A 12,605-nucleotide genomic window follows, 5' to 3' on the forward strand; every position below is an offset into this window, starting at 1 on the left:
TGTGTTTATTTTTTGCAACAGAAGACAAATTCTTCCAGTGTGCAGGTTAGGGGGAGAGAATGTGGGATTTTCTGAGAGTCAACCCTTCCTGATCTTGGCTCCTCTTTCACATTCTCAAGATTCGTGGGGAAGGCAGCTTTCCGCTGCCTGCTACCCTTCCCTGCCAGCCCTGGTAAGGGCTCCTGCAGGCTGGCTTTCAAAGTGCGGTTCTGAGGACCATTTAATAGGAGAGGAAATGGCCTGGGGACAGACCTGTAACAGGGAGCCTGTTAAGAATGCTGCTTCTCAGGCCTCACCGAGACCTGGGGAATCAGAATATGTATTTATTTCCACAAGACCCGCTGGGGGAGCGAAGTCTGAGAAGCGCTGTTACTGGGCATTGGGCCCCAGCAGGCAGATGCAGGAATAAGCCTGGTTAGGTGGGGAGGTCAAGCATGAAGAGGACTGACCCCAGCCCCTCCCCTTTCCCCACTTCCCTCCTCATCGCCTGATCCCACCCCTCAGCAGGGGGGTGAAAAGCCCAGTCCGTCCCCAGCATCCTCAGGAGCCCTGCTGCAAGGCCACGAAGATGAGCCGTCTCTGCCTCTCTGCAGCCCTTCTGGTCCTCCTGGGCACCCTGGTGGCCGGCACCCCAGAGGGTGACAACAGCAACAAGAATGATGGTAAGTCCCAGCTCCTGTCTCCTCTGCAGACTGGGTGGGAGGGAAAAGGGGAGTCCTTGGAAGGGGCTGCAGAACAGGCGTGGAGTGAGTGTTATCAGCCCTCTCTGGATTTCTCCTGGGAAAATGGGCAGTTTTCACTCCAGGGACATTTCATGACTCTCAAAAAGAAAATCATTATGTTTTCAGCTTAAAAAAATTATCCTGCATAATTCTACCAGATCAGGGACCCCATCTCTGAGACTCTCTATTCCTGATCACTGCCTGGTCCTCAAACCTGACTGTCACATAACAAAAAGATTGCTATTTGATCCTTGTCTAGGTTTATGGTCCAGGTCTCCTAAAACCCTTGATGTTTGCTGCCTTTTGTATGTTAAGGAAAGTGAAGTTGTTCAGTCATGTCTGAATCTTTGCGACCCCATGGACTGTAGCTTAACAGGCTGCTCCATCTATGGGATTTTCCAGGCAAGAATACTGGAGTGGGTTGCCATTTCCTTCTCCAGGAGATCTTCCCAACCCATGGATCAAACCCAGGTCTCCCGCACTGTAGACAGATGCTTTACCATCTGAGCCCTCAATAGCTTCTGGGTGGGACTGGTCTCCAGGACATTCCATCAGGTGATCTGAGGATTAGAATTTTCTGCCCCCGGCTCCTCTGTGGGGAGGGGAGGGTACTGGGATAGAAGTCAAGTCACCAACAGCTAATGAGTCAATCAATTTGCCAACCCAGTGAATAAAAACCCCTAAACATTGGGAATTGCAGAGCTTCCTGGGTGGGGAACATTCAGGAGGGCTTTTCTCTAATAGCAGAGCGCAGGCTTCTCACTGCAGTGGTTTCCCTTGCTGCAGAGCACAGGCTCTAGGGCACTCGGGCTTCAGTAGTTAGGGCACTTGGGCTCAGTAGTTAGGGCACTTGGGCTCAGTAGTTGTGGCTCCTGGGGTCTAGAACGCAGGCTCAGTAGCTGTGTCGCACGGGCTTAGCTGCCCCGTGGCACGTGGAATCTTCCCAGGTAAGGGATCAAACCCTTGTCTCCTGCATTGGCAGGAGGGTTCTTTTACCACGCAGGCACCAGGGAAGCCCCTGAGTTTTATCCTTTATTTTATCCTTTATCCAGTAAATAAAAGACTTTCCTGAGTTGTGTGAGTCGTTCTAGTCAATTATTGAAACTTGAGAGTGGAAGCCACACAGCCCCTGCATTTCTGGCCAGTGGCTGAGAGGTCTGTGGGACCCCAGGGACATGTAGCTGGCATCTGAAGTGGGGCCGTCTTGTGGGGTTGAGCCCTCACCCTGTGGAGTCAGGGCTAACTCTGCAGATTTAGAGTCTGAAGTGAGTTGACTTAGTGAGTTGACCGCATTGGTCTGGAGAATCAGTTGGTGTTGGAAGAGATACCCCATGTTTGATGTACAGAAGAAACCCAGACTCGTATATCCCTGGGCTTTGATGGCTGGAAGGAGGCTCAAGTACAGGTGAGTAAAAGTGGAGGGCAGTGTTCCCAGAAACTCTTACCAGTTACCTAGATTGTAACAATTCCCTGCAGACGGCAGGTGCTTTTACATGGGTGCTTTAACATGGGTTGTAACAGGATTGTACAGGTTGTAACAGGACCTGACCTTACCACTCACCTGCTCTGTGACCTGAGGTCAGTGACTTTGCTACAGTTTCCTCACCCGTACAAGGGAAAACTACCAAACAAGTTCTTGCAATGAATTATCAATCATGAATATAGAGTTTTTTTTTTTTCACATTTCACACCTGATAATGTCCATTTTCCACCAAGATGTCTTAGTCTGAAGAATTTTTGTCTACTTACCCCCAAGAAAAAAATATTTAGGGGTCAAATAATGATATTATTGGGCTTCCCAGTAGCTCAGCTGTAAATAATCCACCTGGAATGTAGGAGACATGGAGATGTGGGTTCGATCCCTGGGTCAGGAAGATCCCCTAGAGAAGGAAATGGCAACCCACTCCAGTATTCTTGCCCAGAAAATTCCATGAACAGAAGAGCCTGGCAGGCTACAGTCCATGGGATGGCAAAGACTTGGATACGATTGAGTGTTTCAACAACAGTGATATTATTTCTCCATTATTATTGCAAAAATGCAACACTTCCGTGACTTTGCTCATGGGGACAAGGTTATACTTCTCTCAGGCTGTTAGAAATTTGTGATGACTCAAGGCCCTTCCCTTTATTCCCATGTCTATTATTTTATCATCATCTCAGGATATGCAGTGTTGGAGTAGATTCATAGTTTTCTAGATGTGCTGCTACCAAAGGTAAGTTCATGTGCCTGACTCACAGTGAGGCTAAGCAAACCGAGAAGTCTGAGTTTGGGGCCGAGAAAGGTTTACTGCAGGGCTATGCAAGGAGACTAGAGCGGCTCAGGCCTTAAAAACCCCTAACTCCCCCAGAGAGAAGCTTTTACATGCAAGATTCGGGGTGAAAGCTATAGATGTGTGATTGTGTGACTTTCTTCTGCATGGTTGGTGTTCCAAGAACTTTGTGCTCAGCCAGAAGTTACCTTCCTCCACTGGGGTGGGGAATTTAGTTGTCGCAAAGGCACTCAAAGATACCGATAAGTATATTCCTTCTAGAGGAGCTGGGACCCGACACTGCCCTGCCCCATTGTGCTCTATTGTTCCTTGACTGCTTCTCCTTTGTTTCTGGTTCCCCTCCCTTCCTTGATTAGCAACTGCTTGAATCTTTGGTATTCCCTTTAGTATTCCGGAAAGTCTAGGAGGCTGAAGCCTTTTTCCTGCCAATAAGAAACAAACTGGGGACATGGAAAGGCTTTTGTGCCCAGAAGCCCAGAACTCCATAAGCTCCTGCCCAGCTTCAGATATTTCACTAACAGGAATTTAATTCTATTCATTCTACTCAATGACTGCAGCCAGCAGGAGCATGAGGTGGGAGATTCATTCACTTGACAAATATTTATCAAGGCCCGGCAAACCATTGTTCTTGGTGTGAGGACACACCTATGAACAAAATGTAGCACAAGAACCAGTGCACTCTAGAAGGGAGACAGACAACTGAGTAGGTGAAATACTACGGCAGTTCATGACAAGTGTTTTGATTGTAGAGATTGATGGGGGAAAGGAATCCATGCTCTTTCTGCAGACCGGTTAGCAAAACCCTCAGTGATAAGGAGGTGTTTGAGAGGCAGCCAGGACCAGGGTGGCTGGAGCTGAGTCGGTGGAGCAGAGGGGAGAGGAGGGGGATAAGGCAGAGTGGCCATGGGGGAAGGTTGTGAGGTGCTTCCTAAGGTTTTACAAGAATCAGAATTTGACTCTGAGAGAGCTAGGGAGTCACTGAGATTCGGAGTGGTCACAGGAGCCAAGGGTAGGACTCAAGTTAAGACTGGATCCCTGCGGCTGCAGTGCAGAGAGTGGCCTCTAGGGGGCGAAGGGCAGAGACCAGCCCGGTGAGCAGCTGCTGCAGTGGTCGGCCCAGTGAGCCAGGACGGAGTGTGTAGCCCAGTTATTTCTTGAGTTGACTCCAGTTCCCTTGAATAACGAATGGCTTGCCCGGTTGAGGATAATTCTGTTCCTTAATTAAACAATTAAGCATCTTTGCTGTTTTCTGATACACAAATGCATTAGTATATGTTCCTTATACTAGAAAAACAGTCATTATAATAGTTTTATACATAAAACTTAGAAAATAAAAATATCAAAAGGTAAATCAAGGGACTTCCCTGGTGGTCCAGTGGCTAAGGCTTCAACAGGGGGCATGAGTTCAACCTCTGGTCAAGGAACTAGATCCCATATGCTGCAAGTAGAGAAGATCTCGAGTGCCTCAACAAAGACCTGGCACAGCCAAATAAATACAGTAGCGAGAAAAAGACAAATAAAGAAAAAAAAGAAAAATAAATACAGTAGCGACAACATGGAAGCATCTTAGACGTCCATCAGCAGAGGAATGGATAAGGAAGTTGTGGTACACGTACACAATGGAATATTACTCAGCTGTAAAAAAGGAACGCGTACGAGTCGGTTTTAATGAAGTAGATCAACCTAGAGCCTATTATACAGAGTGAAGTCAGAAAGAGAAAGACAAATATCATATATTAACACATATATGTGGAATCTAGAAAGACAGTGCTGATGATCCTATTTGTGGGGCAGCAAGGGTGACACAAACATAAAGAACAGACTTTTGGACACAGTGGGAGAAGGAGAGGGTGGGATGATGTGAGAGAAGAGCATTGAAACATACACATTACTGTATATAAGCTAGATAGCCAGCGGGAGTATGACGTAAGATGCAGGGAACCCCAAGCCAGTAACAATCTAGAGGGGTGGGATGGGGAAGGAAGTGGGAAGGGGGTTCAAGAGGGAGGGGATATATGTATACCTATGGCCAAGTCATGTTGATGTATGGCAAAAATCACCACAATAGTGTTAAGTAATTATCCTCTATTTAAAAAAAAAATGTTAAGGGTAAATCAAGGTTTCAAATCTCAAAACCCAAAGATTAGGGATAAATCCTTCTACTTTAAGGTCTTAATGTACATGAACTCACAACCTTGTTCATCCAGAGATGAGGCGGGAACAATGCAGCCTCAGGCAGAGCTTGGGGCTTGTCCAGTAGCTCAGTGGTAAAGAATCCACCTGCCAATGCAGGAGATGTAAGAGACTCGGATTCAATCCCTGGGTTGGGAAGATCCCCTGGAGAAGGAAATGGCTACCCACTCCAGTACTCTTGCCTGGAGAATCCCATGGACAGAGAGGAGACTGGCAGGCTATAGTCCATAGGATCGCAAAGAGTCAAACACAACTGAAGCGACTTAGCATCTCGCATCATCTAGGCAGAGCTACCCCGCAGGTAGGGCTGCCCTCCGGAAGCACAGCCTTCTCTTTCCTCAACTCCTCAGCCTCCAGAGAGGACAGGCTCCACCTCCGTCACAGGGCTGCAATCTGGGTGAGGTGAGTGAGGCACTCACTCAGCCCAGGATTGATAGATCAAAATTGATTGCAATGTTGCTCTTGAGTTGATCAGTCTTGTCCGACTCTTTGTGACTCCATGGACTGTAGCCCACCAGGTTTCTCTGTTCATGGGGTTTTTTTCCCAGGCAAGAATACTGGAGTGGGTTGCCATTTCCTTCACCAAGGGATCTTCCCAACCCAGGAATCGAACCCTAGTCTCCTGCATTGCAGGCATATTCTTTACCACTAACCCAATATGAAAGTTTTAAATGAAAAGGAGGTGACCCTTTACTTGCTTGACCTGCCTCTTTTCTTCACCCCAACCCTGGCCCTGCTCAGCTGGGACCAAGAGTTTTACACTGAGACTTGAATACACCTCATTCCCAATTTCAAGTGAAAATGCTATCTTCTACCAGATGTAACTTGCTATTTCCAAGAGGAAACTCTTCTTTTAAATAGAGAATTGCCATTCTTTAGGCTTTAAGAAAGCAACTTTCTAATTGATACAAAGGTTTTCTCGTAAATGAGAGCTTTCCCTCTTCTCTCTGGGCATTTATGTGATCCGTTTTAGTCTGAGTTTCACAGGCTTTTCTTTTTTGTGTTTATTGGATGGTTTATTTAAGGGATCAAGAAGTCTGTGGATGTATAAACATATTGAATAACTCAGAGACTTTTGAGTTCCCATCTTAAATGTCCATCAAGATAGTTTACATTTTGACAACTTATGTCTAAACTATATATTAATTTTCCTATTTCTGAACCAATACATATTTTAAAACATTGCGTAGAATAAGTATGTGTTCTTGATATGCTTGGGTGTTAAAATGAAGGTATTTACTTAATCTGAGGCTCCAGAAAAGAAGCATCATGTTTCCCAGTGTTGGGAAAACTGGCTGTGTTGGTGTCCAGGGTGGTCCCTGGGGACTTCTCTATTGTGAATCGATAGGGGAAGCTTAAAGGGCTTTAATGGGCAATTGTGTCCACGAGTGATTTTTAGGTTGGATGCTGCCCTGGAAAATTAAATTAAATTTAATGAGCACATCTAACAATTACTGTAATAACTAGTGTTTTTTGAGTATTGATTGATTACCAGTTACTTGACAGACATCATCGCTAATTCTCTCAACAAGTCCCTGAGGTTGGGGTTATTATGCTCATTTCAATGATGACGATGCTGTGGCTCAGAGTGGTTACTTGTCTCACCTCAGGTCACACAGCCTTTAAAGAATATAGTCTAGGGGCCTGCACTAGATGTTCCTTGAGACTTGGGTGTACTGGGATAGGAAGGGGTGGGAAAATGACTCTGAGGGGTGGGCAGTGAGAGGGCTGAGGATGGGGCTTTACCCAAAACCCAGATTTCTTCTAAGTTTTCCTTTGAAAGAAGGGATCTGTTGCTAAAAAGGGATTGACACCCAATTCCTCAGGGCAGGATGGAGTGCTTTTACTCCACAATACATACACTTCAACCATTTTCTGATGTCAATAAATATTCTTGTACAGCATTACTTACTTATAAAAATTGTGGTATATTTTATTTTAAATATGTCTTCTTTCATAATTGCAAAAGGAATACATGCTCACAGGAACTCAAGAGGATACAAAGATGTGTAAGGAAAGTTTTTAAGACTCCTCGTCTTGCTGTGTGTTTGTTTTCCCAAGACATCAACCAATTGTCCAGTTCTCAGGGAACGCTGACTGGCTGTCTTTGCATCATACCAGTTCTGACACTAGCAACCTGGAAATAATGTCAGATTCCACCAGTTAATGACTGTGGCCCACAAGTCTCCTCCCATCTTCAGGCTCCAATTACAGGTCCAGCCTGTCACTCATGCTTCTACCAACAGCCATATATCAGAGTTTCCCACGAACTCCTGGAGTTAAGTGAATTTGCTAGAGCAGCACAGACTTGGGGAAACATTTTACTTACAAGATTTACAGTTTATCAGGGCTTCCCCGGTAGCTCAGTGGTAAAGAATCTGCCTGCAATGCAGAAGCCCCAGGAGATGCAGGTTCGATCCCTGGATCTGGAAGATCCCCTGGAGGAGGGTTTGGCAACCCACTCCGGTATTCTTGCCTGGAGAACCCCATGGACAAAGGAACTGGGCAGGCTACACTCCATAGGGTCGCAAAGAGTCGGACACAACTGAAGCGACGTAGCACGCAGGCACGCACTGCTGCTGCTGCTGCTGCTAAGTCTCTTCAGTCGTGTCTGACTCTGTGTGACCCCATAGACGGCAGCCCACCATGCCCCGCCATCCCTGGGATTCTCCAGGCATGCACTAGCTTCTCATAAAAGGATATAATTCAGGACAACCATATGGAAAGTTTGCACAAGGCAGGATATGGAGAAAGGGCACAGAGCTTCCATGCTGTCTCATTGCTCATATTCCCTGAACCTGCTCCTGTTTACCAACCTGGATACTCTTCAGATGCAGTCCTTCTGTGTTTCTGCTGGAGGCTTCCTCATGCAGTCATGATAACTGTGTCATGACTCACACAATCTGTGGCTCAGACAGTAAAGCGTGGCTTTACCCTGATGGCTCAGATGGTAAAGTGTCTGCCTACAATGCGGGTAGACCCAGGTTCAATCCCTGGGTTGAGATCCCCTGGAGAAGGAAATGGCAACCCACTCCAGTACTGTTGCTTGGAAAATCCTATGGATGGAGGAGCCTGGCAGGCTACAGTCCAGGGGGTCACAAAGAGTCAGACACGACTGAGTAACTTGACTTACACTTTCCTCAGATAGTCATGATTGATTAAATCATGAACTATTCAGTTCAGTTCAGTTCAGTCACTCAGTCATGTCCGACTCTTCGAGACCCCATGAATCGCAGCACGCCAGGCCTTCCTGTACATCACCAACTCCCAGAGTTCACTCAGACTCACGTCCATCGAGTCAGTGATGCCATCCAGCCATCTCATCCTCTGTCGTCCCCTTCTCCTCCTGCCCCCAATCCCTCCCAGCATCAGAGTCTTTTCCAATGAGTCAACTCTTTGCATGAGGTGGCCAAAGTACTGGAGTTTCATCTTCAGCATCATTCCCTCCAAAGAAATCCCAGGGCTGATCTCCCTTAGAATGGACTGGTTGGATCCCCTTGCAGTCCAAGGGACTCTCAAGAGTCTTCTCCAACACCACAGTTCAAAAGCATCAATTCTTCAGCGCTCAGCTTTCTTCACAGTCCAACTCTCACAGCCATACATGACCACAGGAAAAACCACAGCCTTGACTAGATGGACCTTTGCTGGCAAAGTAATGTCTCTGCTTTTGAATATGCTATCTAGGTTGGTCATAACTTTCCTTCCAAGGACTAAGCGTCTTTGAATTTCATGGCTGCAGTCACCATCTGCAGTGATTTTGGAGCCCAGAAAAATAAAGTCTGACACTGTTTCCACTGTTTCCCCATCTATTTCCCATGAAGAGATGGGACCAGATGGCATGATCTTTGTTTTCTGAATGTTGAGCTTTAAGCCAACTTTTTCACTCTCCACTTTCACCTTCATCAGGAGGCTTTTGAGTTCCTCTTCACTTTCTGCCATAAGGGTGGTGTCATCTGCATATCTGAGGTTATTGATATTTCTCCCAGCAATCTTGATTCCAGCCTGTGCTTCTTCCAGCCCAGCGTTTCTCATGATGTACTCTGCATATAAGTTAAATAAGCAGGATGACAATATACAGCCTTGATGTACTCCTTTTCCTATTTGGAACCAGTCTCTTGTTCCATGTCCAGTTCTAACTGTTGCTTCCTGACCTGCATACAGGTTTCTCAAGAGGCAGGTCAGGTGGTATAGTATTTCCATCTCTTTCAGAACTTTCCATATTTTATTGTGATCCACACAGTCAAAGGCTTTGGCATAGTCAATAAAGCAGAAATCGATGTTTTTCTGGAACTCTCTTGCTTTTTCCATGATCCAGTGGATGTTGGCAATTTGATCTCTGGTACCTCTGCCTTTTCTAAAACCAGCTTGAACATCTGGAAGTTCATGGTTCATGTATTGCTGAAGCCTGGCTTGGAGAATTTTGAGCATTACTTGACTAGCGTGTGAGATGAGTGCAATTCTGCGGTAGTTTGAGCATTCTTTGGCATTGCCTTTCTTTGGGATTGGAATGAAAACTGACCTTTTCCAGTCCTGTGGCCACTGCTGAGTTTTCCAAATTTGCTGGCATATTGAGTGCAGCACTTTCACAGCATCATCTTTCAGGATTTGAAAGAGCTCAACTGGAATTCCGTCACCTCCACTAGCTTTGTTTGTAGTGATGCTTTCTAAGGCCCACTTGACTTCACATTCCAGAATGTGGATGTCTGGCTCTAGGTGAGTGATCACACCATCATGATTATCTGGGTCGTGAAGCTCTTTTTTGTATAGTTCTTCTGTGTATTCCTGCCACCTCTTCTTAATATCTTCTGCTTCTGGTAGGTCCATACCATTTCTGTCCTTTATTGAGCCCATCTTCACATGAAATATTCCCTTGGTATCTCTAATTTTCTTGAAGAGTTCTCTAGTCTTTCCCATTCTGTTGTTTTCCTCTATTTCTTTGCATTGATCGCTGAGGAAGGCTTTCTTATCTCTTCTTGCTATTCTTTGGAACTCTGCATTCAGATGCTTATATCTTTCCTTTTCTCCTTTGCTTTTCGCTTCTGTCACCAGTCACATCCACAATTGGGTATTGTTTTTGCTTTGGCTCCATCTCTTCATTCTTTCTGGAGTTATTTCTCCACTGATCTCCAAAATGGCTGTCTGAGGAGGCCTTACAAATAGCTGTGAAAAGAAGAGAAGCGAAAGACGGTAAGATGGTAGGTGTTGCAAGAGGGCATCAGAGGGCAGACACACTGAAACCATAATCACAGAAAACTAGTCAATCTAATCACACTAGGACCACAGCCTTGTCTAACTCAATGAAACTAAGCCATGAACTATTGGTGACTGATAAACTTCCACCCATTCTCTTCTCCCTGGAGGTGGGGGCTTCAGAGGGTCAAGCTGACAGTTCAACCATCTGATCAGGCACTTGGTTCCCCTGGCAGCCAGCTCCCATCCTTGGGTTACCAGGGAGCTTTCCAAAGTCACCCTCTTCACATTACTGAAGACACCTTTATCGCTCTCCTCATTTAGAAAATTCCCAGGGTTTTAGGAGCTTTATGCTAGGATGGAACTAACACCAAATATATATTTCTAATTATATTATAAATCACAACATCACACCCCCTCAAAATTCTAGCATTCCCATCTCCATGAGATAGTCAAAGTTAATACACTATAGGACTTCCATGGTCATCCCATGGTTAAGAATCTGCCTGTCCAATGAGGGGACATGGGTTTGATCCCTGGTCCGAGAGGATTTCACATGCTGTGGGGCAACTAGTCCCATGGGCCACAACTCCTGAGTCCACGCAACTAGAGAGTAACCCCCTCTCACCGCAACTAGAGAAAACCCATTTGCAGTGAAAAAGACTCATAGCAGCCAATTAACTAATTAAAATAAAAAACATTTTTAAAAATATATCATATGTTTTTCCATTCCTTTCTCCATTACAGCATGATACTTTCCCACTTTTTTTAAATACTGGAAACTTTCAACCTTACTCAAAAGTACAGAAAATAGTATAATTAAACCTTATGTACCCACTGTTCACTTTCAGCAATTATCAACATATGGAGAATATTGTTTATGTTTGACCTTTTTTCCCCCAGGATTTTAAAAAGCTAATCTAGGGCATCATGCGAATAAATCTTCATATAAACCTTCATGAATAAACCTTCATGAAGGATATATGAGGATTTTTTAAATACCATCACCATGTCATCTTCACACCTAAAAGAACTAATAATAATGCCTCAGAATGCAGGTCCTCAAGTGGAGGCTTCACAGTTCAGGCTTTCCTCACCACCGCTACCGCCACCCCCCCATTCTCTGTTTCAAGACACGGGGGTCCATTTGCTGACCTTGTAGCCGAGCTGTGATGGCCATCCTCGTAACTGACCCACTGTCCCTCCCAACCCCTCAGGCCTGCGCCCTGCCTTCTGTCTGCAGCCTCCATACACTGGTCCCTGCAGGGCCCTGTTCACCAGGTACTTCTACAACGCCGTGTCCGGGCTCTGCCAGACCTTTACTTACGGCGGATGCAGAAGGAAGCTGAACAACTTCCGGAGTGAGAAGGAGTGTATCAGCACCTGTGGTGGCCGCAACAGAGCCCAGGGTAAGGCGGGGGCAGGGCAGGGTGGGAGGGGAAGGGCTGGGGGAGCGGCGGAGCTCAGGAGCCCCACACCATTCACCCCTGCCCGGTGCCTTTCCTCCTCGCGGCTGGCCAGGAGAAGTGGCCGCAGTGTCCTGTGAAACCACACACTGAGTGAGTTCTCCAGGGGCCAGCTTTCCAGAAGGTCACCCCTAGAATCACCTTCCAGGTAATCTAAGCCACTCTCAGGCCCTTCTTTCTCGGATGGGAACGCCGAGTCAGCCACCCTGCCCAGCGGGTCCATCGTGCTCCTGAGCAAACAGCTTTTCTCTTCCTGGTCATCCTGGTGTCAGGAGTACCGCGCTCGCTCGTTTCTGGGGTTGTCAAGACTGTCAGGTGTTCGCTGTCAAGGTCATGGGCTTCAGTGATGACAGTCAACAAGTTCCTTCTTTCTTCTTACAGAGAGTCTGGCAACTGTGCTCCCTGAGATGCTAAAGTCCTAGGAGGCCCCACGGGACTGTGGCTGCTTCTGAGCTATTTGAGCCTCCTTTGCTTCCTTCTCAAGCCTACCCTCCTCAGCAGAACCCTGCCTCTCTCTTCGCTGCAACCTCACCCTCACCCCTCTCCCCAATATCACTGCTCTCCTTGGAGGGGCAGTGTGGGAATTTCTGGTCCAGCCCTGAGCATCACTGGTGGTAGAAGTCTTTTCAGTAAAGAAGCCCTCTTGCCCCACAGTGATGTTACATATTTGTTTGTGGCTTCAACCTCTGGCCTTATATATAATAAATGCATTTTCTAATTAAACTAACAGGAGTGGATTCTGTTGTCTGCAACCAAGAACAGTA

At 46.3% G+C, this 12,605-nt stretch overlaps 1 protein-coding gene across 1 annotated transcript; it reads left to right on the forward strand.

Annotated features, from left to right (window-relative positions):
• The first annotated feature begins 455 nt into the window (after positions 1–455).
• Positions 456–12,314, forward strand: LOC133258871 (serum basic protease inhibitor-like). The gene is made up of 3 exons (XM_061435560.1): positions 456–662; positions 11,593–11,784; positions 12,223–12,314. Exons 1-3 carry the CDS (start codon positions 569–571, stop codon positions 12,261–12,263), a joined length of 327 nt encoding a protein of 108 aa, XP_061291544.1. The 5' UTR covers positions 456–568; the 3' UTR covers positions 12,264–12,314.
• Positions 12,315–12,605: the final 291 nt, after the last annotated feature.

The sequence above is a fragment of the Bos javanicus genome, chromosome 13 (genome assembly GCF_032452875.1).
Source record: "Bos javanicus breed banteng chromosome 13, ARS-OSU_banteng_1.0, whole genome shotgun sequence".
NCBI classification, from domain to species: Eukaryota; Metazoa; Chordata; class Mammalia; order Artiodactyla; family Bovidae; genus Bos; species Bos javanicus.

Excerpts from the sequence above, each read along its gene's own strand:
- LOC133258871 (XM_061435560.1), top strand. The coding sequence starts at position 569 with ATGAGCCGTCTCTGCCTCTCTGCAGCCCTTCTGGTCCTCCTGGGCACC. Across the intron at positions 663-11,592 it reads CAACAGCAACAAGAATGATG|GCCTGCGCCCTGCCTTCTGT; the intron begins GTAAGTCCCAGC and ends CCAACCCCTCAG. Across the intron at positions 11,785-12,222 it reads TGGCCGCAACAGAGCCCAGG|AGAGTCTGGCAACTGTGCTC; the intron begins GTAAGGCGGGGG and ends TTCTTCTTACAG.